The sequence below is a fragment of the Rhinolophus hipposideros genome, assembly GCF_964194185.1.
Source record: "Rhinolophus hipposideros genome assembly, chromosome: 25".
In the NCBI taxonomy this organism is placed as follows: Eukaryota; Metazoa; Chordata; class Mammalia; order Chiroptera; family Rhinolophidae; genus Rhinolophus; species Rhinolophus hipposideros.
This window is the reverse complement of record NC_138071.1, coordinates 23,487,143-23,511,924: the sequence shown is the minus strand read 5'-3', so window position 1 is coordinate 23,511,924 and position 24,782 is coordinate 23,487,143. Positions and strand designations below refer to the sequence as shown.

Genomic DNA, 24,782 nt, shown 5'->3' with positions numbered 1-24,782 from the left:
ACTATTTTATATATTATTTTGTATTACATTATTATACCAGTATATTATATTAGACCCAGTCATGTTATGTTGTGATGGGATGTGATATTATATAAGACGCGGCCTTATATTATAAATAAGACCAGGTCTCATGTTAATTTTTGCTCCAAAAGACACATTAGGTCCGACTAGGTCTTATTTTCGGGGAAACACGGTACCTAACAAACTTCTCACACTTCACATGTCCACCTCTAACCCTGTGCTGCTCTCCCCAAAGCCCGCTCCATCTCCTTCCTTCCCACCTAAACGACGGCACGCCTGTCCTTCCAGTTGTTCAAGCCCAAAGCCTGAGTCATTCTCAACTCCTTTGTCTCCCAACTGTTCGCTGTACTTTGAGTGTGTATTCAGAATCTGACCTCTTCTCACCGTCTCTGCTGTTAGCTCCCTGCTCCCAGCCACGACTGTCTCTCATCGGAACCACTGCAATCCCCGCAGTGGTCCCCCACGTCCACTTTGTCCTTCTCCCCCAACTATTCTAAGCACAGCCACCATGTCCAACCACACCACTTCTCTATCCAAAACACCGCAGCGGCTTCGGAAGAAAGCCAGAGCACTCAGTGCACCAAAACGCCCAGGGGGTCTGGCCCACACTCCCCATCACCTCTCTCTCGCTTTGTACTCTCCCCCTGCTCACTCTCTTCGAGTCTCACGGGCCTCCTTGATGTTTCTGAAACAAACCCCAGGTACCCCACCTTAGGGCTTTTGCTCTGGCTGTTCTCTCCGTCTGAGAGACTCCCTGCCAGGTCCCCACTGGGTTGGGGTCCTTGCCATTTTCCAATCATTTCTCGGATCTCACCTTCTCAACGAGGCCTACCTGGATGGATCATGCTATTTCATAAGGAAACATGCCCAACAAGTCCCCTCCAACCCATCCCATCCCTGGCACTCACAATCCCCCTTACTTTGCTGGAATCTTTTTTCAAAGAATTTATCACCTTCTAGCACACCATATAATTTACTTATATTCTTTCTCTTCCTCCTGTTAGAACGGAATCACCACACTGGCAGGGACTTGTGTTTGATTCACTGATGTGTCCCAAGCCCCTCGCACCACACATGGCATCTCGTCAACGCCTATGTTCACATGTGCTTATTGAGAATTAACCATGTGACAGGCACTGGGCACTGAGCACGGGATAAGACGGACGTGGTGCCTGCCCCCTGGAGCTTACAGTCTAACTCTTGTTGAGATTCCCTGTAGACACCTAATTTTTAGAATAGTCAAAAAAAAGGGGGGAAAGCATCATGAAGAACTGCATCAGCCACCGTCACAGCACGTTAAACACCCTAACCCATCAGACTTGAAGACTGAAATAGACATGATAACCATCTGCTTCCAGTTTCAGGCTTCTGCTATCCCAAACCATTAGGAGGTCCTGCTATCAGGACCCCAGTACATAAAAAAGTTTGTCCTAATGACACTAAATGTAATTAATGGTGAACAAAATAAGTCAGAGAAGACAATGTCATCCTAGTTTTTCAACTACTCCTCTCCTAAATAAGAAGACGTGCTCCAAACGAATATACGTCCATTGGAAAAATTCTCCTGACATGGTAATCAAGTCTTGTGCTTTATTCAATAATTAGCTGGACTGAAGCCCTTCGGTGCCCATTTTCCTGCAGTTCTAGCAGCAAATTGATAACCCCAGGCAATTTTTAATTAGCACCCTTCAAAATAGTTTGCTAAATTAGTCAACTATGAAATGACCTCACCCAGATGATTAAGTCCAACTTGCATTTCAAACCCATCCCGATTTTGCTGTGTGAACATACCGTCACTCCAGGATTATCAATTACAGTGTTTGTCAGCCTGTGTTTGAATCCATGCGCAGCACAGCGGCAGTACACGCCAGCTGGTCCATCTCCACGCTGCTGTTCCAAGGGGCCTGCCAGCCGTTCGGTGTTGACATTTCTATCACCAGAAATAGCTCTGGTTCCATCCCGAGCCCCGCGGAGACGGCATTTAGAGGTAAGCCTCCTTATGTGCAGGGGAGTCTGTGCTTGTCAACGTGAGGAAAGCTAGGACCTGCTCTACAAGGAGTTGGTAGTGGCCGAGCATGATGGGCACGGTACCTGTGCGAACCGTGAAGGCTCCTTTCTTACACCCTCCCCCTGAACAGTACGCCTGCAGCATCTGCTATTCAGCAAGTGTGTGCATATGATCTCATTTCATTTCAAAACAAGGGAGGAATCAGGTAGTTTTAACTCCCACACATCGATGAGAAAATGGAGCTTCAGGAGGCTTAAATAACTCGCCCAGAGTTGGAGACAGAGCCAGAATAGATTCTCTGGTCGCCTGACTGCCCGTCATCTGCCACCACCTAGTGCCACCATCGGCTCCAGCCTCTGTCCCCCAACATCTCTCCACGTGTCTCCCTGAAACATGCCTCTAACACTGCAGTCAGCACGTACGTGGCTTACCACTGCCCCTCGGCTAAGGTCCCCATGCCCCGGCCAGGCCCTGGGCCCTCTGCACTCTGCCTTCCTCCCCCGTCTGCTCGCCACACCCCGCCACACCGACATCGTCCGGTTGTCTGGACTCCATCTGCTCTCTCAAGGCCTCACACAAGCTATTCCTCGACCTCTGACGCAGCCCCCCGCCTTTGCCCTTCATGGAGGTCTGCCCTGGCTGCCTCCATGGGAGGGCAGTATGGGTGCCCGTGACTCACTTGCCTACATTTAAGGAGCCCAGACTTCCCCTGGGGGACAACGAGGTGGACACGGGTGATGGGTGGGGGGGCACCGGTGGGCGGGGGGGCACGGGGGTGGGCAGGGCACGGGTGGTGGTCGCTCTCATGGACCAAGAAACCAGTGTCCTGGACAAAAGGAATCAAGGACATCTGGGAAAGGACATAAATTTGATCCAACATATTATTATATTAATCACTGTATAATACCAGGGTGTCTTGCTTATACCCTAGATGTTTCTAGAACCCAAAGGCAAATAGATCGCTGCATAAATTACATAAATGTCTGACCACTATGCTGTACACCTGAAACTAACATAATATTGACTGTCAACTGTAATTGAAAGAATTTAAAATAATCATTCTCCAGAGCTCTGTGTAGACTTGCACGAGAACTGGACAGAACCCTAGAGAGGCTGACCAGGTGCTCCAGGTGGATCTGATGAAAGAGCAATCCTATTTGCCGGTAGACAGGACCCCTCACACACACCCCGAACTCTACATATGGACCACGAGCACAGTTATAGTCACGTAAGTCTTTAATTACCCGAAGCAACCAAACTATTTCAGAATACTTTTCCAGGCATCCAAACCCAGTTGGCTAATGGCACATGCATGGATCGCTCTCATTTGTTCCATGTTGAAATGTGCCTATTGGAGAATTTCCTCCACCAGGTGGCAGCCAAGCCTAACTAAAACACTATTTTTGCCCAGGTCAAGGAACAGTAAATAGCTTTGAGACCAAACTGCACGCGGACAAGCCTCTCTCTTTCCTTGGGCTTCACCATGGCAATGGCCTTCTCTGGAAGCTGTTCCGTACCAGCACTGCCAACGATTCGGTGTCTCACGGTCCCTTCCAAACACAGGTATGACATTTTAGCACCGACAACGCAAGGCTGCAAGGAAGACATGTCAAAGAGGTTTCCCCATCCAGGATGGCCTGTTCTCTCGTCCCTTGGCCTAAGGACCTGACTGTCAGCTCCTGAAGGCTACACGGTGCTCAAGCCCAGCTCTCCTCATAGGAACACGGAAGGCAGCACCGTGCAAACAGGACTGTGACCGAGCTCTGCCCGCTTCATTCATTCCCTCACGTTATGAGCCTGGAGGTCCATTTACTCCCCAAACCGTCCAGTCCTTTCAGGGCGGAGACTACATTATTCACCTTTGTTTCCCTTTTTCCTTCTCCAGTGCTCCGCCCCTACTTCTTTCTTCTCTCACCATTTATGCTTACAGCTCATTTATTGGGCTAACTCCACACTCCCCAGCATTTTTCTCTTGTATTTTTGGAGAGGGAGAGACTTTCTGGATGCCCCAGACACTTTTTGCTTAAATTTGCAAGAATTGTTTTTTGTTGAACGCAACCTAGAACCCTGATGTCGGCAAGGACTACCAAACCTTCAACGCTTAACAGAGTGTCTAAAATATAGTCAGCTCCACTTCCCGAGATAGAGTATTACATTTTATACATAATAGGAACTGCACAAATGCCCAGATGCTAGCATATGAGACTGCTAGTATCCATCCAACTGCTCCCTTTTTGCCCTTTGCTACACGAGAAGGATGGAATGCAAACACTCCTCTTCACTTTCTGAGCCCTCGTCCTCCCCATTCTCAGGGAAAGGGAAGCCTAGGCCTTGGTTGCAAGTAATTCAGTCTAAGAGCTCAGTCTAACAAGGTTTGAGGGGTCCACTACTGTGGATTGGAGAAGCTGACAACAAGAGGGAACTTCATCTGAGCAGGAAGAGCTGTCCCTGGGCTAAGGGGTGCAGCAGGACAGAGGGCAGGGTGCTGCTTCTACCGACATAGGACCAGCGAGGTAGTTCGCCAAAGATTCCTTTCTCCCACGTAGAGAGCTCTCAGGCTGAAGGGGAATGTGTGAACAGATATGTCAATGGTGACCTATACGGACAGGTGACAGAAGACCAGGTGGTCTCTACTGTAATACAGCCCAGAACCTCGGAGAAGCTCTTAGAATGACAGGATGAATTTCTTGGTGCCTAAAGAGACAGATGTTCAGCATCAAAATTAAAATGAAGAGGGTAAGGGGGGTGGGGGTGGGAGATGAGGGTAAGGGGGATCAAATATGTGGTGATGGAAGGAGAACTGACTCTGGGTGGTGAACACACAATGGGATTTATAGATGATGTAATACAGAAGTGTACACCTGAAATCTATGTAATTTTACTAACAAATGTCACCCCAATAAATTTAAAAAAAAAAGAGGAAGAGACAAATCTCTCTCTATGTTCATGAACTAAGGAAAGGACATTTGAAGCCTCCAGAAAAAGGGCTCTGACAAAGAACTGGACTGTGCTAGTTCTCTCTGATCCTGAACTCCCAGGCTCCAGAATCATGGGAAATAACAATAAATGTTTGTTGTGTAAGCCACCCAAAATAAAAAAAGTAAAATGACTCAGAGAACACATAAAGGGGATATTTCTCACATATGTGAGTGTGCGGGTGTAGATTCAGATGTGCCACAAGTATTACATACATTGGAAACACTCAGGGTACGTTTCTGTATTTATTCAGCTTTTTCACAGAGCTGCTGGTCTCCTGATTTGATCAGGGAGCACAGTGCTTTAATGTATAGAAACAAGGGAGCTGTGACGGATCTCACAGGCTGCAAAGGACAAGGTTACCCACTGTTCAAGGTCAGGAACAGTGATCACGGATGCTTTGCTTTCGGGGTTTAGCACTCTTGTAAGTCTAAGGTCAAATTTATGATGTGGAATGCTCCCAGAATAAATGGTACTTGCTCACCTCTTGCCCCTAATGATTTACCACAACCCCTTCTAACTGAGAGGCCAAAGAATCAAGGAAACTGAGACCTCCCTTTTTCAACTTTTAAATTAAAAACCCACAAAGGAAATTTCAAGGTGAGAAAAGCCATGAAACCATATCTAAAGTATAAGATAAAAGAAAACTGTATAATCCTCTAAATAACAAATACCTGTCAGTTGGAGCGAGGCAGCCTCCTTATTCTAAGCCTTTGCTTTACTGGACAGAGAGGAGGGGAAGATACAGCCAGGGCAGTGAAGAATGAACGAATCTTCCAAATAAGTTTATGTGAACAGCTCCATGGTACAACAGCAAGGCTCTGAACACATCTCTACATTTGCAAAGATGTCTAAAGCAAACGATAAGGGCATGGTCATAACGTGCCCAACAGGGGAGCGAATGTTCGCCACAGGTCACGCTCAGCACGCCGTGGCAGAACACCTCATGAGAAGGGCATGAAGGTCACAGACAACTAATCTGACTTGTGGCATGACCGTGCAGGTAGACAGTGCAGGGAAGGCCTGCTGGGCGGCAGATACAGAAGCCCAAAGAGCTACTGTTTATGATCACCGGGATTCCGACGAGTTTCCCAGCCAGCACCCATTCCGACTGGTCAGTGCCTGTGCCTTTCCAAGCACCCACGTCTATACCCTTTAGAGCAGTCACGTAGAACCCAGTTTCTGGAAGGACAGCCAAGTCTCCAGGGAAGCAGTAAGCAGAGGGCAATTGCCCTCTGCCTCTCTGACGTCATCACCACAGAGACGCCTATGTGAAGTTCTATACTGGCAACGATAAGACAGATGGATAGATAATAAAGCCAATAGAGAAAGATGGCTTGACAATAGTCTTTGCAATAGCAAAGGCATATTGTTTGGGGAAAACAAAGAAAAGATTTGAGCGATACGGCAGAGAAGATGTTGGCCAGAGTTCGTAACAGATGAGAACCCCATTTCTCAAAAAGAACAGCATTACTGGTGTCACCATCACCTGGGCCACCTGCTGAAAACTGGAGATTTCTAGGTCCTGCTCTAGAAATGCAAAATCAGAATTGTGGGGGAGAAGGCTGAATCAAGAGATTCTGTATTTTTAACTCCTTCCCCAGGGGATTCTTGAAGAAACAAATAGTATAAGAAGGGGGAGAAGGATAGTGTGCCCAGTTTTCAATCTCTGTAAATTTGGAGTATCAGGGAGCATCCAAGAGGAAGGCTCTGCATGAGACTAGAAAGATGGGACACAAAAGGAGAGCAAGGTCAGAACTAAAGATATAGATCGAGGATGAATCTGAATTTCTTGGGGAAAAAAACACAGGCAGGTAATGACACCTGGAGGGGCATGTTTGTTTGTATATTCTACCTCCAAAAGCCTTCCTCTATGGGAAGAACCCTTTCTCTGTGGATCTGGGTGAGAGCAGGGCTCTACCCAGAACTCTCACTACGGGAACCCAGGAGGCAGCTCTTCCCTGTCTCTACCCTCTGGTGGCTGGAGTATGAGGCCATATCAAGACCGGGTCACTTAGATGACCGGGTCCTCTGCGCAGGCCTTTGAGTCTTAAAGGAGAAACTCAAAGATGCAGAAAAGAGGTAAGAAATGATTCATGGCAATTGGCGTCCAGGCACCCATGGTGACGCCCAACTTACACTCTCCTTTGGGTGGGAACTTGACTACTGCTAAGCCATTTTCCAAGTATGACTTTCCAGCCTCCCCCCTGAATCTATGAGCTGCTCATATATTTTTCAATAAATTCCTTTTCTGCCTAAGTTTATAAGATTGGGAGGACACTAGAGGACAACGATAGACCCATGATAAAATTCCTCCGGATATTGAAGAGAAAGAAATATAAAGTTATTAGATGGAGAAAGCATGCTCAGACAGCAAAGGGCCAAGAGTGGCTTGAGATAAGGATTCAGGACAGCACAATATTGTGGAAATGAAGAAAGAGTTCACTGAAGAAAGAGAAGAAACTGATGGGTGAGGGTTAGCCATTTCCTCTTCTGTCCTCCCAGACTGCTTTGATCAGATTTCCATTTTAAGAATCATCACACTTTATTAAAATTATGTCCCCCTCAGTAAACCGTTGGTGCCACCAGAGTAAGAACCATCACTTATTCCCCATTTCATCCATATGGCATTTCCAGGTGCTCTGGAAATGTGTGAGGCAGGCAAGCAGGAAAAAAGGAAAAATCCAGCCTTATAAAAAGGTAAAACACGCGAATGGTAGTTAGTTCCCTTGGGCCCCAAGATGCAAACTAAGCCAGACCCGTATGGCCTTTCTCCCTCCTCGAGGTGTTGCCAAAGCAGCACCTGAGTTCCCGCCACAACCTCCCACCCACCCACCCACCCACCCCACCCCCGGGCAAATTCCCTGCCTGCTCCTTTCAAAGGCACTCTGTCCTTGGCTCAGTCCTCCCACCGGACCCTGTAAGGTCCTTTGTGCTTTTAAGAAAGGCAGGAAGAGTCTTTGCTTCCAAGCAGCTTTCTTTGGCTTTCTGTCCTGCAAAAACTCCTGAGTCAAGGGAATGCCTAGGGCTTAATCACCTGCCTAAAAGAGGAAAAATATATCGAATAAAATACGAAAGAAAAAGTTATCTTGCAAGAGCTCTTCCCTGCGTAATTCCATGAGGTAATGAGGACCACTGAGAACCAAGGCTCTTCATCTGTGTCACACTGTGTCACAGCGCCACAGAACGTACTTAATGCACATTATGATCAAATGTGTTCAAGTGGCAGAGATCCATGGAGACAGACAGACAGACACAGGGGTTAACTGCAAAGAGGTGGGTAGAAGTTCCTACAGAAACTGGAAGAATTGGATTAATTACGCAGTGGGAGAGATTATACTTAGAAACGTGAGACCTCTCGGGGAAAGGCCAGAAGGTGGAAGGCCAGAAGGTGGAAGAAAAGTCCCCACTTTCTGTGAGAAGAGGCTGTAAAGAATGCACAGAACTCCCATTCTGGACCTTACACAATATGAGTGCTTACAGCAGTTAACCTGCTCTAGCTCTACCATCATGTACTATTTACTCTACCATCATGTACCAATTACTCTACCGTCGTGTGCCAGTTACTTACCGTCGTGTACTAGTTATGTGGGCACCAGATAAGTTATCTCTTAGATTCCAGACCAAGAGGAGCCAGGTCCTAACCTGACAGCATGACTATTATACAGCACTTAGGGATTAAGCAGTCGTGCCAGATGCATTGGCCAAGTAGAACTCTTAGATTGTGTCTAGAAATTGGGAAGAAGGAAGCAATAGATATTTGGTGACTGGAAGAGAAGGCTGAGGCAGCAACAACAATGGTCCCCCAAATATTCCATTTTCTCACACATTTCCCAGTGCCTCTGTAAGTAATTGGGGCCATATGACTCCTTCAGGCTAACAAAACATGAGCCAAAGGGACGAGGTCAAACCCGAGGGACAGCAGCTGAAAAGTCCTCACTTCTGCTGGAAGATCTGAAGAACAGGATGTACTTTACAGATGAGGGGTCAATAAGTTGGTCAGCCTAGGTAGGTCCCTGAGTGTATGACGCAGAATGGCCCCCACCCAGTGCTGGACACGGAGTATGAGTGACAAGCCTCATACTCATACTTGTGGTTTCAAGGCACTGAGATCTGAGGATTTTTTTTTTCAGCATAACTGATCCTGTCCTAATTTGTCCTAGCCACTCTGCAATCTTCTTTCTCTTCCTTGCGAGGGTCACACTGTACACATCTTCCATGGATGACCCTTTATGCACAAACGACCAACGTTAGAGTCTCAAACCTTCCTGAAAAAGTTGCAAAACAACACTGCAGACATCCTAAGTCACTACCTACCATGCACTTCTGTAATTCTAGAAAAATGCTTCTAATTACATTAGGAAAAGCTTCCGACAACACGTGTGAGAAAATGGTGGGGACAGTGGACAGTTCCCCTCAGGTTTTAGGGCCAGTGATCCCGGAGTCGCGTACACTGTCAAAGGCATATCATTTCTTTAGATATAACAAGATACCCAATTCTCTACCTTGGGCTAAGGAACTTGGGTATTTGTTAGTTTATAATTCCACGAATTTATCTCCTCGAGTCCCCACACCTTGATTTTTCTCTCCTGGGAGAAGAACGGCAAATCACCCAGCCTTGTTCAGTGAGTTTCAAATATTCCAAGGCATTTTCAGCTGCATCCAAGGTCATTTTCTGTACAAACATTAGGATTGATTTATAGGCCATATACGACCCTGCATATGGTGTGGGGGATGAAAGGAGACAAAGACACACACACACTCTGGTTCTGGGCATCTAAGATACTGATTATCTGACATTCCCAAATCTAAAACTGTATTGCAATTGCATTTGACTACTTACTACACACAGTCCAGTTTCCAGCACTGATTTTCCAAAATCATACGGTAAAGAGGAACACTGTACTGAAGTTAGAATATAATCTAACTTATTAATGAAGAACATAAATAAAGGTCATTTTTGGACATGCAAACAACATTTTAATTAGTATTTAATTAGTACTTTAGGATTTGCAAATTAAGTATTGAGGGGATAAGGGAGGGAGAAATGAAAAGAGCTACATATGAAAAAAGGGAAGCAAGCAAGAGAGGGTCATGCAAGGAGTCCAGGACGATAAAGGGACAGTTGAGGCATTCACATATATGGGGACACATATAGTAGGCGTCTGCAGGGGAGGAAAGCTATCAGTTATTCACTGGTCGTCATGTAAGGAGCAGGCAGGCCACTGCGGGATTTGGTCTCCACACAGCATCTCAAGTAAGCTTCCCATTAACTGATAAGCGACTGATATTACATATCTGCTTTATATAAAAAAAACTGAGAGTTAGATGAATTGACCAAGCTAAGAGGTAGCAAAATTGCAATGCAAAACCAAGCTTTCCCTACTCTAAAGCCCAAGTTCTTTTCTTCAGTGTTTTATAAGATTTACCTGTTGAGAGTCCTAGATTTTTAATATCATTAGTTTTCCCCTATCAATACAGAGCCTGGGCTCTACCCTTCTCCAAACTAAAGCAGGTGCCCCCTCCCCCAATTCTACATGGGTAAATTACATCATCACACCAACAAAAGGAGAATGTCCCAGTCACAGCTACACATGCCTAGGAGAGATCAACACTGAATGCTGAATTTCACCAAAACTGTTTCCAACCAGAAGTTGTTAAACGACAATAAGTTCTCAGCAAGTCATCTAAATAAACCAGGCTGATAGAGGACTTACAACTTTGAGTAATCTGATGCACCTTAGACCCTTTTAGGACCCAACTATAGACTCTTTTCTGACCAATGGACTTGTTATAGCCAATATAGACTTATGAACCCATCCTCTTCCATTCAGAGAGGACGTTTTCTCTCATTCTTTCACATGACCACCTTGAAGCCCCCATTCTATCAGACAAAGCCCCTTGATCCCCACTCATCCGTCCCTGCCCCTCAGTTAACGATTTAGTGAATTTCTTCAGTGGTGTGTGTCCTCTTGCCTGGCAGGCAAGTAAATAAACTTGGGTTTTGTTTTGTTTTGTTTCTTTAAAGCTCTGGTGTATTTGGGGTTTTGTCTGTGACACACCTGACTACCCTTCTCCACCTTGATTATGGAGGTGGGCTTCCAAAATGCCCGTTCCTAGACGAGGACTTTTCAACAACAGTCACGAATCTTGAATCTCCAATATACATGATCCTGATTGCACATGCCCGGGACAAACCAGGGGATATGATACATAAGCCTCTGGGGTACTGGCCTTCAACCAAGCCCGAAGTAGCCTAATCCCAGCTCTCTCAGATTTGAAAGTGATGCTTTGATAATGACTATCATATGAACTCCAGGGAACTCCCAGCGACATCTCATGGAAATCAGTCACAGAACCTCACCATCTGTGTGCAAGACAGAGCAACCATTGGCTCTGAATTGTTTTAAGGTCAGGACAATACCCTAGAAGGGAACCAGTACCTGCTCAGCACCCCTGATGAGTGGAGCATGGAACACCTGTGACACAATGGCAGCTCTTCTCGGCCAACTTTCATTTCGTTTTTCTTATTTATCATTCCCAAGTTCCTCTAATAGGCAAGCCATTGCCATCTTCAGAAAGCAAGATTATACACCGTGACAGGAATGTCCATTCATTATGCCAACACTTGCCAAGAGTCTATTACAAGCCACACACTGGGTTGGGCTGAGAGATGAAGGTGTGAATAAGATGGAGAGGTTATTACCCTCAAGGAAATTAGGAGACCTCAGTCAAGTGTAGAAAAATTAAGAATCGCCATGAAAGTGTCCTTAGTGTGGAATAGAGGCAGGTCCTGAGTGCACAGAAGGGCAGCAACGAACACTGAGGTCTGGCAAATTCTAACAGAGGCATTTGGTTGTTGGGCTGTGTCTTACAGAACAAACGGAATTTGCCCAGAGTGGGGATACACTGGAAGGTCTTCCTAGGCAGACACAACAGCATGTAAAATACAACAAGGAAGAGGTTTGGCTATGGTGAAGATCGAGCAAATTGTTCTGAATTCCTAAAAGTAGGTGGAGTGGGGGATGACAGCTGTCATGAAGTTAGCTTGTCGAGGACTGGTTGGGCTAAAAACTAAGGACTTTGAACTTTATCCTGTAGGCAGTGGTAAGCTAACAGAAATGTATAAAGGAGTTTGTGGCTGTTCCCACGTCCAGCCATATGGAGTAACAGACACCACCTCATTGACCCTACCATCTTAAACAACTAAAAATACTATACAAAATATATGAAACAATGATTTTCAGACACTGGACACCAGCCAATGCAGGATAGTAATTCCGGAGAAAAGAGAAACAAAGGAACTGAACTCTACAATTACCCCAGCGTGTTGTCTGGAGGAAATGCCCAGGTTACAAGGCAGGCAGTAGTCTTGCTGAGTTGAGAATATAGAGTTGAGAATTCAGGGAGACTAAGTTGGCTGAAATTCACAGGAAGGAGAGCACTACATGGAGAGACAGAGAGGAGAAATTCTGCAAAAGAGACACAGCGAGAACTCCAGAGATCTCCTGAGGGTTTCCCTCAAGTCTTCAGCTGAGTACTGACCACTGCATGCGTGAGAGGAAACTATGTTAGCTAGGAAGAGAACCAATGAAAAGGCAAAATAATCACTGGAGTTCACCCCAAGGCCAAGACTACTTTGTATTCCTATATGCCAGAGGGGAAGAACCTTGTAATACACAGCGCATTGAGCAGAGTACACAGAAGAGTGTTGCCTCAGTAGTAGGGAAATTAGCCTCAGGCTGAGGGCTCCTTGGGTCCTATGTAACCAAACCTAAAAATCAGTCTCGAAGGGATTCAAGTGTTTCAAAGTAAAAGAACACAGCAAGGCTTGAGAATATATGTATGTATTTGTGTATATATATACCTTGTTGTATATATAGCAAATATACAGATGGTGCCAAATATATATATATATACACATTTTAATAAAGAAAAATAATATTTAAATAATGGATGAAAAGCTCCCCATTTGATGGAAATTATAAATGCACAAATGCAAAAAGTTATAAGAACCCTAAATTATATGAATTTTCAACTCTATACTCTCAACTCAGCAAGACCACCCCTGCATAAAGAAAACTATACTAAGGTACATGATAATAGGGTACTTACAACCAGTGATCAAGAGAAAATCTTAAAATCAACTAAAGACTAAAAAGTCACTTGTATAGAGGAATAAAAACAAGAAAAATAGCCAGTGTCTCTTCAGAAACAAGGCAAGACAGAAGACAGTGGACCAACATCTTTAAAGTGCTAAGAAAAAAAAAAAACTACCAGTCAAGAATTCTATAACCAGATTTCAAAAACAAAGGCAAAATAAAGACCATTGAGACATATACATATTGAAAAATTTATCACTAAAATTTTACAAGAAATGTGAAAGGAGGGAGTGACGTCATTAAAATGGCGGCATGAGGTGAGCCTCTGGAAATATCCCCTGGAATTTACAACAAATCTCTTAACTATAACTCTACAAAGGACTCCCTGCACAGCAGACAGGCAAGACGAAGAGGCTCACTACTGAATTAACCTAAAGGTGGGAAAATTGCACGAGCAGAGGAGGAGGGAAGGAAGAAGCGTGGAGATGGAGCCGCGGGCACAGGACTCAGACCTAGCTCAGTGCTCTGAGCTCGCTGCGTTCTGGCCTGAACTGGAACATGGGAATGGAGAAAGTAAACATGCTGAAGAAAATGGAATACTCTAAATATCAAACTTTCTTTTACATAAACCTAATGGTAACTACTCAAAAAAAATCCAGAACTGAAATATATACTGTAATAAAAGAACAGAGGGAAAAATCACAGAAAATCACCACACAGAAATAAAGACAACAACAAAAAGGCAAAGAAACTATGGAGACACAGTCTTACCAGAAAACTAAAAATAGAATGACAGGAAATCCTCACATATCAATAATCACCCTAAATGTAAATGGACTGAACTCACCAATAAAAAGGCACAGAGTAGCAGATTGGATCAAAAAACTAAAGCCAACCATATGCTGTCTACAAGAGACACATCTCAGCTACAAGGACAAGCATAGACTCAAAGTGAAAGGGTGGAAATTGACACTCTAAGCAAATGGTACCCAGAGAAAATCAGGAGTAGCCATAATGATATGAGATGATATGAGACTTCAGGTTAAAAAAGATAACAAGAGACAAAGATGGATATTTCATAATGGTAAAGGGGACTATACAACAAGAAGACATAACAGTCATCAATATTTATGCCCCCAATCAGGGAGCACAGAAATATACCAAGCAACTACTAACAGAACTAAAGGGAGAAATTGACCAAAACACAATTATACTAGGGGACTTAAATACATCATTGACAGCTATGGATAGATCATCCAAACAGAAAATAAATAACGAAATAGCAGCCCTAAATGACACATTAGATGAAATGGACATAATTTACATTTATACAGCACTTCATCCTTAAACATCAGATTACACATTTTTTTTCTAGTGTACATGGAACATTCTCGAGGATAAACCATATATTGGGACATAAAACTAGCCTCAGCAAATTTAAGAAGATTGAAATCATACCAAGCATATTCTCTGATCACAAGGCTTTGACATTGGATATCAACTACAAAAAGAAAGCAGGAAAAACCACAAACACTTGGAAATTAAACAACATACTCTTAAAGAACAACCGGGTCAAAGAAGAAATTAGAGATCAAAAGATACATAGAAACAAATGAGAATGAAAATACATCCTACCAAAATTTTTGGGATGCAGCAAAAGCAGTTTTAAGAAGGAAATTTCTATCATTACAGGCCTATCTCAAGAAACAAGAAAAATCCCAAATAAATAAACTCATGTTACACCTTAAAGAACTAGAAAAAGAAGAACAAGCGAAACCCAAGGTCAGCAAAAGAAAGGAATAAAAATCAGAGCAGAACTAAATGAAATAGAGAACAAAAAGACAATAGAAAAAATTAATGTGACAAAGAGCTGGTTCTTTGAAAAGATTAACAAAATTGACAAACCCTTGGCGAGGCTCACTAAGACAGAAAGAGAGAAGACACTAATAAACAAAATCAGAAATGAAAAAGGGGAAGTTATCACGGACACCACAGAAATACAAAGGATCATCCAAGAATACTATGAAGGACTATATGCCACCAAATTCAATAACCTAGAAGAAATGGACTTCTTAGAAAGATACAGCCTCCCTAAGCTGAACCATGAAGAACTGGAAAATCTAAACAGACCAATCACCAGTAATGAACTTGAATCAGTCATCCAAAACCTTCCCAAAAGCAAAAGTCTGGGACCAGATGGCTTCACTAGTGAATTCTACCAAACCTTCAAACAGGATCTAATACCAATCCTGCTCAAACTCTTCCAAAAAATTAAAGAGACAGTACTCCCTAACTAGTTTTATGAGACCAACATTACCCTGATACAAAAACTTCATAAGGACAACACAAAAAAAGAAAACTACAGACCAATATCTCTGATGAATACAGATGCAAAAATCCTAAACAAAATTCTAGCAAATCGAATGCAACAATGCATTAAAAAGATTATTCATCACGACCAAGTGGGGTTCATCCCAGAGGCACAAGGATGGTTCAACATTCGCAAATCCATCAATGTGATACATCACATAAACAAAATAAAGGAGAAAAATCATATGATTATATCAATTGATGCAGAAAAAGCATTTGACAACATACAACATCCATTTACGACACTTAATAAAATAGGTATAGAAGGAAAATACCTTAACATAATAAAGGCTATATACGACAAGCCCTCAGCTAATCTCATAATTAACAGTGAAAAACCGAAGCCCTTTGCTCTACGTTCAGGAACACGACAAAGTTGTCCCCTATCACCTCTGCTTTTCAACATAGTGTTGGAAGTCCTTGCCAGAGCAATCAGGCAAGAGAAAGAAACAAAAGGCATCCAAATTGGGAATGAAGAAGTTAAATTGTCACTCTTTGCAGATGACATGATGCTATATATAGAAAACCCTAAAGACTCCACCAAAAAGCTATTAGAAACAATCAATGAATATAGCAAAGTTGCTGGCTACAAAATCAACGTACAAAAGTCCATTGCATTCCTATATACTAACAATGAAATCTCAGAAAAAGAAATACAAAAAAACAATTCCTTTTGCAATTGCAGCAAAAAGAATAAAATACTTAGGAATAAACTTAACCAAGGATGTGAAGGACCTATATGCTGAAAACTATAAGACATTTTTGAAAGAAATTGAAGAAGACACAAAGAAATGGAAAGACATTCCATGCTCATGGATTGGAAAAATCAACATAGTTAAAATGGCCACATTACCCAAAGCAATATACAGATTTAATGCAATCCCCATCAAAAGCCGAATGGCATTTTTTAAAGAAATAAAACAAAAATTCATCAGATTTGTTTGGAACCACAAAAGACCCCGAATAGCCAAAGCAATCTTAAGAAAAAAGAACAATACTGGAGGTATTTCACTCCCTGACTTTTGTACTACAGGGCAACAATACTCAAAACAGCATGGTATTGGCAGAAAAACAGACACATAGACCAACGGAATAGAATTGAGAACCCAGAAATAAAACCACATAAATATGGACAGATAATTTTTGACAAAGAAGCTAAAAACATACAATGGAGATAAGACAGCCTCTTCAATAAATGTTGCTGGGAGAATTGGAAAGCCACGTGCAAAAGAACAAAACTGGACTGCTATCTGTTACCATGTACCAAAATTAATTCAAAATGGATCAAAGACTTAAGCATAAGACCTGACACAATAAACTGCATAGAAGAAAACATAAGTACTAAACTTATGGACCTTGGGTTCAAAGAGCATTTTATGAATTTGACTTCAAAGGCAAGGGAAGTAAAAGCTAAAATAAATGAATGGGACTACATCAAACTTAAAAGCTTCTGCACAGCGAAAGAAACCATCGACAAAATAAAGAGGCAACCAACTGAATGGGAGAAGATTGTTTCAAACAGTGCCTTCAATAAGGGGCTAATATCCAAAGTATACAAGGAACTCATGCAACTCAGCAACAAAAAAACAAACAATCCAATTGAAAAATGGGCAGAGGACATGAAGAGACATTTCTCCAAAGAGGACATACAAATGGCAAATAGACATATGAAAAAATGCTCAACATCACTAATCATCTGAGAAATGCAAACAAAAACCACAATGAGATATCACCTCACCCCAGTCAGAATGGCTTTCATCAACAAGACAAATAGTAACACGTGTTGGAGAGGCTGTGGAGAAAAAGGAACCCTCATACACTGTTGGTGGGAATGCAGACTGGTGCTGCCGCTATGGAAGGCAGTGTGGAGGTTCCTCAAAAAATTACGAATAGAATTACCATATGACCCAGCAATCACTCTCCTGGGTATCTACCCAAAAAATCTGAAAACATTTATCCATAAAGACATGTGTGCTCCAATGTTCATTGCAGCTTTGTTTATGGTGGCCAAGACATGGAAACAACCGAAATGTCCTTTGATAGATGAATGGATAAAGAAGTTGTGGTATACATATACAATGGAAAACTATTCAGCGGTAAGAAAAGATGAAATAGGACCGTTTGTGACAACATGGATGGATCTTGAGATTATAATGCTAAGCGAAATAAGTCAGACAGAAAAAGCAGAGAACCATATGATTTCACTGATATGTGGTATATGAACCAAAAAGAACAAAACAAACAAGTGAGAAACAAAAACTCATAGACACATACAATAGTTTAGTGGTTACCAGAGGGTAAGAGGGGAGAGGAGTAGTAGATGAGGGTAAAGGGGATCAAATATATGATTATGGAAGGAGAACTGACTCTGGGTGGTGAACACACAATAGAATTGTACACCTGAATTCTATGTAACTTTATTAACAATTGTCACCCCAATCAACTTTAAAAAAATGTGAAAGGAATTCCTTTAACATGGAAAATGATACCAGATGGAAATCTGTTCTGGTCAAAAGAATGATGAATATCGGAGATGGTAAATATGTAAGTAAATATAAAATATTATATTTTCTTATTTAAAAAATACTTTTAAAGAACAATTGATTGTTGAAAGCAAAAATAATAATGTATTACGGAGTTTATAAAATATGTAGAAGTAAAATGTATGCCATCAGTAACACAAAGGATAGGAGGGGAGACAAAAATTAATTTCTTATATTTTAGTGCAGTGGTATGATGTCACTTGAAGTTACATTGTGATAAGTTAAACATGTGTCCTATTAGTCCTAAAGCATCCACTGAAAAAAGTCCATGAATGTTATAAGTCAATGTTAGCATTAATAAGCCAACAAATGAGATAAAATTGAATCATAAAAAATATTCAGTTACTCAAAAATAAGGAATAAAAAGAAGAAAAGAGGAACCAAGAACAGATATGATGAATGAAAAACAAATAGCAAGATAAGAGATTAAAACATAACCATATCCATAATCACATTACATGTAGTCTAAATACCCTAAACAAAAAGCAGAGATTATCAGATCTGATTTACAAAGCAAGCTCCACCAATATGCTATTAATATTATACAAGAAACCCCCTTTAAATATAATTGTTTGTGCCCATTACTGAATACTGTACCAGCCCTCACAGGCTGTAGCAGCTCTGGGTCTTGTTTCTGCTTTGAACAGCCCCGGCCTCTGGAGCATATAGACTATACCATGGTGTCACGCCAAGTCTCACTGCATTCTCTACAACAAGCACTGAAATGCCACATTTTATGCCTGGCCTCTGGATTCTTCCATTCTCAAAATGGCCAGTGCTTTCAGGAAGCATTCCAACTTGATGTCTTCAAATACCGGTTATGTGTCACAGTGGGAATTACCAAAAACTGCAATATGTGCCATGAATCTGATAACCCTACGGTCTCCCTTCCAACTAAAAGGCTCCTGTTGTTAGTTTACTCATTCAGCAGGTCATTAACATTTATACGCTAGCCACCATGCCAGGTGTACTGTACACACAGGTACATATATTGGTGAAGCGAACTAGTATCGTTTGTGTACCCATTGGAGCTTAAAACATAGTAAAGGAGACCATCTGTAAACAAAAGCATAATTGCATGTTGCATTAAGGATTGTGATGCAAACAAAGAGAAAATATTAGGAGGCAGGTGGTAAATAGGTAATGTGGCCAAAGGAATCATCATTGAGAGATAACATTTAAACCATGACCTGAGAATGAACTAGCCATGAGAACCAAGAGAAGAGTTTCCGGGCACAGGAACAGTGTACGTAAAGACCCAAGACAGAAGAACTTGATATGTGTAAGGTGCTTGAAGGACAAGAAGAGTCACCTGAGATGAAGTTGGAGTGATAAAATGGAGCTGGATCATCCAGGGCTGGAGTAAGAAGTTTTCTTTTTCCTCTAAGTACCATGGAAAGTCATTAAAGCATGTAAATAGAGGAGTGCCATAGGCAACTTCATTTACACTTTAAGATCACCTCTCTTGCTAGTCTGAGGAGAATGGACCGTAGTGTGACAGGAGTGGAAACGGGAGATGAGGTTAGGAAGCTCTGGGCGAAGATCAGGCAGAAGAGTGGGGACAGTGGAGAGAAGTGAAAGGATTTGAGATGTATTCTGGAGGTTGAATTGGCAGGAATATTTTGGCGCTTTCTATGTAAGCCGTGATGGGGAGAGAGTACTCAAGGGTGATTTCCAACGGGTGGGTGACACAAAACAGGCAGGACAGGAGGTGTGACACGGTTAGGGATGGGAATCAGTCCCATTGCACAGGCATCAGGCCTGCCCTTGCTCATGAGCCCAAGTCAACAGAGAAGCCGAAAAATTGAGCCTTGGAGCCATATCATATCAGAAAGTACATCTCCTGACTGAAGATGTGTCTGATAACCAGCCAGCACGTCTCTACTTTCAAATATGGCTCTCCTCCTCTCTGCTACTCTTTTCTCCCTCCCCTCGGGATGGCTCTGGATGACAGTGTGACAGCTCCAGGGGGCCAAGACAAAGCTACACTCCCTGCACCAGTGAATACCCCATGCAGCAACCCAGCCGGTAAGATAAGAGACAATCAGCAGCCTTTCGCAAAGGAAGACTGGGTCTAGCGGCCTATCCGGTTTTATGGCTGCCTTGGCTTTCCAACAAACTGCATGACAGGTTTTGCAGGCCTAATTGTTTGTGGGGTAATCTGTCTAGTCTTCTATCACTTCATCGCTCTGCCTCACTGAACGCAAGCCTAATATTTCACCATTCCCTCCTCCATGTAGAGGAAGTCGCTGCCAGCTTCTAATCCACAAATGAATGATCTTGCCCTCAACTGATATTGAGCCAAAGGACACATTTAAAGACAAGCGCGGGTCATCTTCTACTCCTAACACCTAAAGCGGTCACCCTAACTGTAATGGACCAAGAAGTCTGCAGCCCCAAAAGGACAGAGGAGCCTGCTGACGTGACGTGATCCCAACCATGACACTATTCACAGACCTGAAGGATATCTGGGTCACGAGGGACAAGGCAAGCTTCAAAGCCCAGGACAAAATGTGCCCATGTCTTGGAAGCACCAGCAGAGCAATGAGCCCACATTCTGGTCAGAAGACAGAGCTCTGTTCGCACAGCGAGGTCTCTCGGCGGAGCACTTCCTCCAAGACGCCACTGGCCACAACCCCAACCACAAAACAGTTGGCCAAGCCACCAGCAGAGATGTAACTCCAGGACACCAGGGGAGGAACAAAACACCTGTTTGAGGGTTCTTCTTACCCTCACGAAAGCTGCCCTGTCAAGTTTATGACCTTGGAGTCCCAGACCCCTTCTTCATGAAGCACTTTTGCTCTACAGGTGCCAGGCTGCCTGCCTATTTCCGTGCAATGAACAACGTCATGGCTCCTCACAGATTTGAGACTATTAAAAAACATAGACCAGTCAATCACCAACGGGAAGAGATTAAAAAAAAAAAAAAAAAAAGCCTAAGAAATAAAAGAGAAGCTCTATGTCAAATATGATTAATTCTGAAAAATGTAGACCTGTAAAGTTTTTTTTTTTCCAACAAGTGGGAAATTGTTAAATTAGGGTACCACCACTCGATAAATTCTGAAGACCGAAATAACATAGAACCATGCTTTTTACAGTACATATGGGGAGAAATACTCAAAATTACATATGTAGAATAATTATGTAGAACAGGTACAAACAGAAGAAAAGCAAAAATACTGGAGTGAATGCTTCAAACGGTTAATACCTGATACTGTTGTTCGATGGGAAATTGTATTTTTTTTCCTTTTCTAATCCTTCTGTATTTACCAATGTTTTCCTAATAAATTTGCATGCCTATTATAACAGACAGAACTATTGTTTTATTTTGAAAACAAATTAGATATAAATTCCTCTGCTCGTTTATCTATGGCCCTATTCAAGAAATAGATATAACTTAAGTCTAAATGTTTTTAAATTACTGTCTACAAAAGGTTAGTAGTGCCACTATACACAAAATATTATTTCCGTGAATTAAATTTAGCCAAGTCTGGGACACCTGAGCTTGTGGTCAGAGCACTGGAACCAACATTTTTTTTTTAACTTTTTATTTGAGATAATCGTAAATTCACGTGCAGTTGTAAGAAATGATACGGAGCGGTCCTACTATCCGCCACCCATTCCCCCTCCCCTCCAGTGGTCCCATCTTGTATGACTACCGGACAATATCACACTCGGAAACTGACACTGGTACAATCCACAGACCTTGCTCAGATTTCACGTTTTACACACACTCACTTGTGTGTGTATGTGTTTAGTTCTACGTTGTGTGTAGACTTGTGTGACTGCCACCATGGTCCAGCTTCCGAAAGTCCCATCACTGTCACTCCCTGGTACAGCCATAGCCACCTCCCCCACCTTCCCCTGCCCCCTAACTCCCAGCAATGGTGATCAACTTTTGGTCCGTGAACAATGAATGATCCATGTGCAAATCACCATGCCACGCCCAGGAGGACCTTGGCACAGATGTAAATGAAATAAATAGTATTGCCTCATGGTTAGGAGAATGGGCGGGAACCAGACTAACTGGGTGCAAATCCTGGGCGTGCCACTTACTGCTAGGTGACCTTTGACAAAGTACTGAAGCTCTCTACAGCCCAGTTCCTTGTTCAGTAAAATGGGGATGATTAGAGAACCTCGTAGGGCCATCCTGAGGATTCGAGGAGTTGATATTTGTAAGGCAAGTAGAAAAGGCCTGGTGTGAATACCTGTGTGTTAACACCTAAGAGCTCAACGACCCAGGGGAGCCCACACACACAGAATTGAGTAGGTCAGCCAGTGTCAGGTAAGGTAGAGGCAGTGTCAACACAGCACAATGGGCGGGAGCCATCCACTGGGGCTGTGGAAAGCTGAGATAGGCTTCACAGGAAAGGGAGTTTTCGGGCTGGGCTTTGAAGTAGGAGGAAGACTGTGAGAGAAATAAAAGGGAAGGGAGGCGAAGACATTTCCTGCAAATCCAACAACAGGACTGGAGGCTCTGAGGCATGGCCAGACAAGGGCCATTCTGGGAGCCTGGGCTCAACCTAAAACGTTAGAACTGAGGGCTGCCAAGAGACTAGAAGGATGAGGAGGGGAAATCGCCACAGATGAAGTGCCAGGGAGGTGGGGGCCAGGTGTTGAGGGGGTCGTGCGTGCTATGCTATCCTTTGCACTACAGCTTTGTAAGCCTGGAGAAGATTAGAAGGCAGCAGAAAGAGGAAAGACTGCCTCCCAAACACAGGTGCTTCAGGAGGGGTGAAAATGGATGGGAATGCACTCTCTAAATCAGAAAACACAAGCAAAGGTGACTATTACCTACTACAGTCCAATTAAGACCACTAGCAGCAGCAACCATGTCTTAAATGTGGTCACTATTCTTGTTAGAAGTCTGAAATCGTGAGTGTCGGGGGGCATGGGATGAGCAGTTGTTAGACTAATTCGTGCCACAACCTGGGCTCTCCCTGCCACAGCCGTTTCCACTTTAGCCAGGTGGTCCAATGCCCTTCAGCAGCAACCTCAAACCATCCTCTTCTAGAATTTCCAAAGGAAGCCGCTGGGCAGACTTTGGCAGCTCCCAGCGTCTCTCATCGTTAATCTGATCATCTGGCCCTTTGCTTCTTCAGGCTCAGGACGTGCTGGTCCCTGAACAGGTGACTGGCCGTGGCTCCCCCCTGCCCTCCCAGCCTCGGAGATGCTTCTCCTGGCTGTCCCCTGGGGCCCTTACCTTCTGTGTTTGTTGTGACAATCATTTCCCTACCCAGCGCCTGTTCAGATTTCTACCTGACTTTCACAAATGGATTCTTGCCTCTCCAGTCCCAAGTAGCTCCAATGACCTGTCGCCACCTACACCTGGGTGTGGCAGGTAGGACAGGAACAAATTACCTTGTATTTCTGCTTTGAAATGTTCTCAACCAGCTGCCTTCTTCTGGTTATTGTTCTCATTATAGAAAGAGAGGGAGGAAGGACCAAGCATGCTTATTTCACTTCCTTAACCTAATTATACGGTCAACGCTACATAGACTGAAACCGATGATTGAGGTTATTATTCTGTACTATCATCAGACAGGTTCCTTTTGTTCTGTTACTCTCTTATCCACGAGAAGAAATAAGTGACTCTTGCTAAGAAAGTGGTACTGGTGGCTTACAGTGTGGCTCTGAAATCTAAGAGACCAAAAAAACAAAAATAAAAAAACCCTTCCCTCTAAACAAGCTTGAGCATATGAGCTTGCCTGCAGATAATGAAGATGAAATGCAATTAAACAAGACTTTGAAGTACCCCCCAAGCAACACCTTTTTGTCATCTCATAAACAACACTCTCCCTTCCCCATCTCCTACTCTTGGAGGTGACCCTGAAAGATAACTTTTCACAGCATATATAGTGAATACAACCCCTTCCCAGCAAAACACATCAAGACATGAGCCCGAGCCTACTTAGGCCAAACTCACTTGGAGCCAATAAATCAAATTTTCACGTAAATAAACAAACAAAACTACATCATTTGTAACAACATCACACAACAGCCAACCCAGAATATCAAAAGAGAGACAAATTGAATTTTTTTTGATGTCACAGCCCAAGCCCAACCAATTCAATTATTTATGAGTTTAGAAACCACCACCGTCTTCAATTCCCAGCCCCAGAGCAAAACCTTTTATACAATTAGACCCTGTATCTTTCAATGTTTGCTGTAAAGGTGGTGTCCAGTCTACAGGTGATTTGAGTCTGCTTTTCTGACCTTCCCCTGGCAGAGGGCAACTGGAGGGTGAGAGGAAATACAACATAACTGATGGCAGAATAAAATGATTTATTCTTAATTAAATGTGATAGGATAATCTATTAAAAAATGAATTGTACTGTAGCAGACACCTCAGTAAAGAAAAGTCACTTTCTTCCCCTACACAGGTCCCCACCATCCAGTTCCCCCTCACCCATCCCCAGGATGGTTTTAATTGACTTTGTTTCTGAAAGGTCTAGGACTGCCTCAAACTCAATCGTGAATAAAAATCACCTGACGCACTTGTTACAACGCCTATTTCTCTTTCTGAACCTACCAATTAAAATTTCTGGGGATGGGGGCCTGGTAGCCACAGTCAACAAATTCCCGAAGAAATGCTGATCCAGGGGGTCTTAGGAACACTCTTTGAGAAACGCTAGGTCAAAAGAGACAATGAAACTGGAATACGTGGGCATGGGGAGCAGGTGCTGAGGCTTCTGAGAAGACCAGGCCTGGGAAGGCTCCTATCCCGTTAGGGGACCTTGGTCTTTATCTCAAGGACAGGCA

General features: G+C 43.1%; 1 protein-coding gene across 1 annotated transcript in view; it reads left to right on the top strand.

The window, feature by feature from the left end:
• Positions 1-4,728, top strand: part of TPK1 (thiamin pyrophosphokinase 1) — a 258,460-nt gene extending 253,732 nt beyond the window's left edge. Inside the window, exons 9-10 of the mRNA XM_081038287.1 lie at positions 1,872-2,008; positions 3,441-4,728. Of these exons, the coding sequence (XP_080894413.1) occupies positions 1,872-2,008; positions 3,441-3,455 (152 nt within the window). The 3' untranslated portion in view covers positions 3,456-4,728. The remainder of the gene's footprint in view (positions 1-1,871; positions 2,009-3,440) is intronic.
• The last annotated feature ends 20,054 nt before the right edge of the window (positions 4,729-24,782 follow it).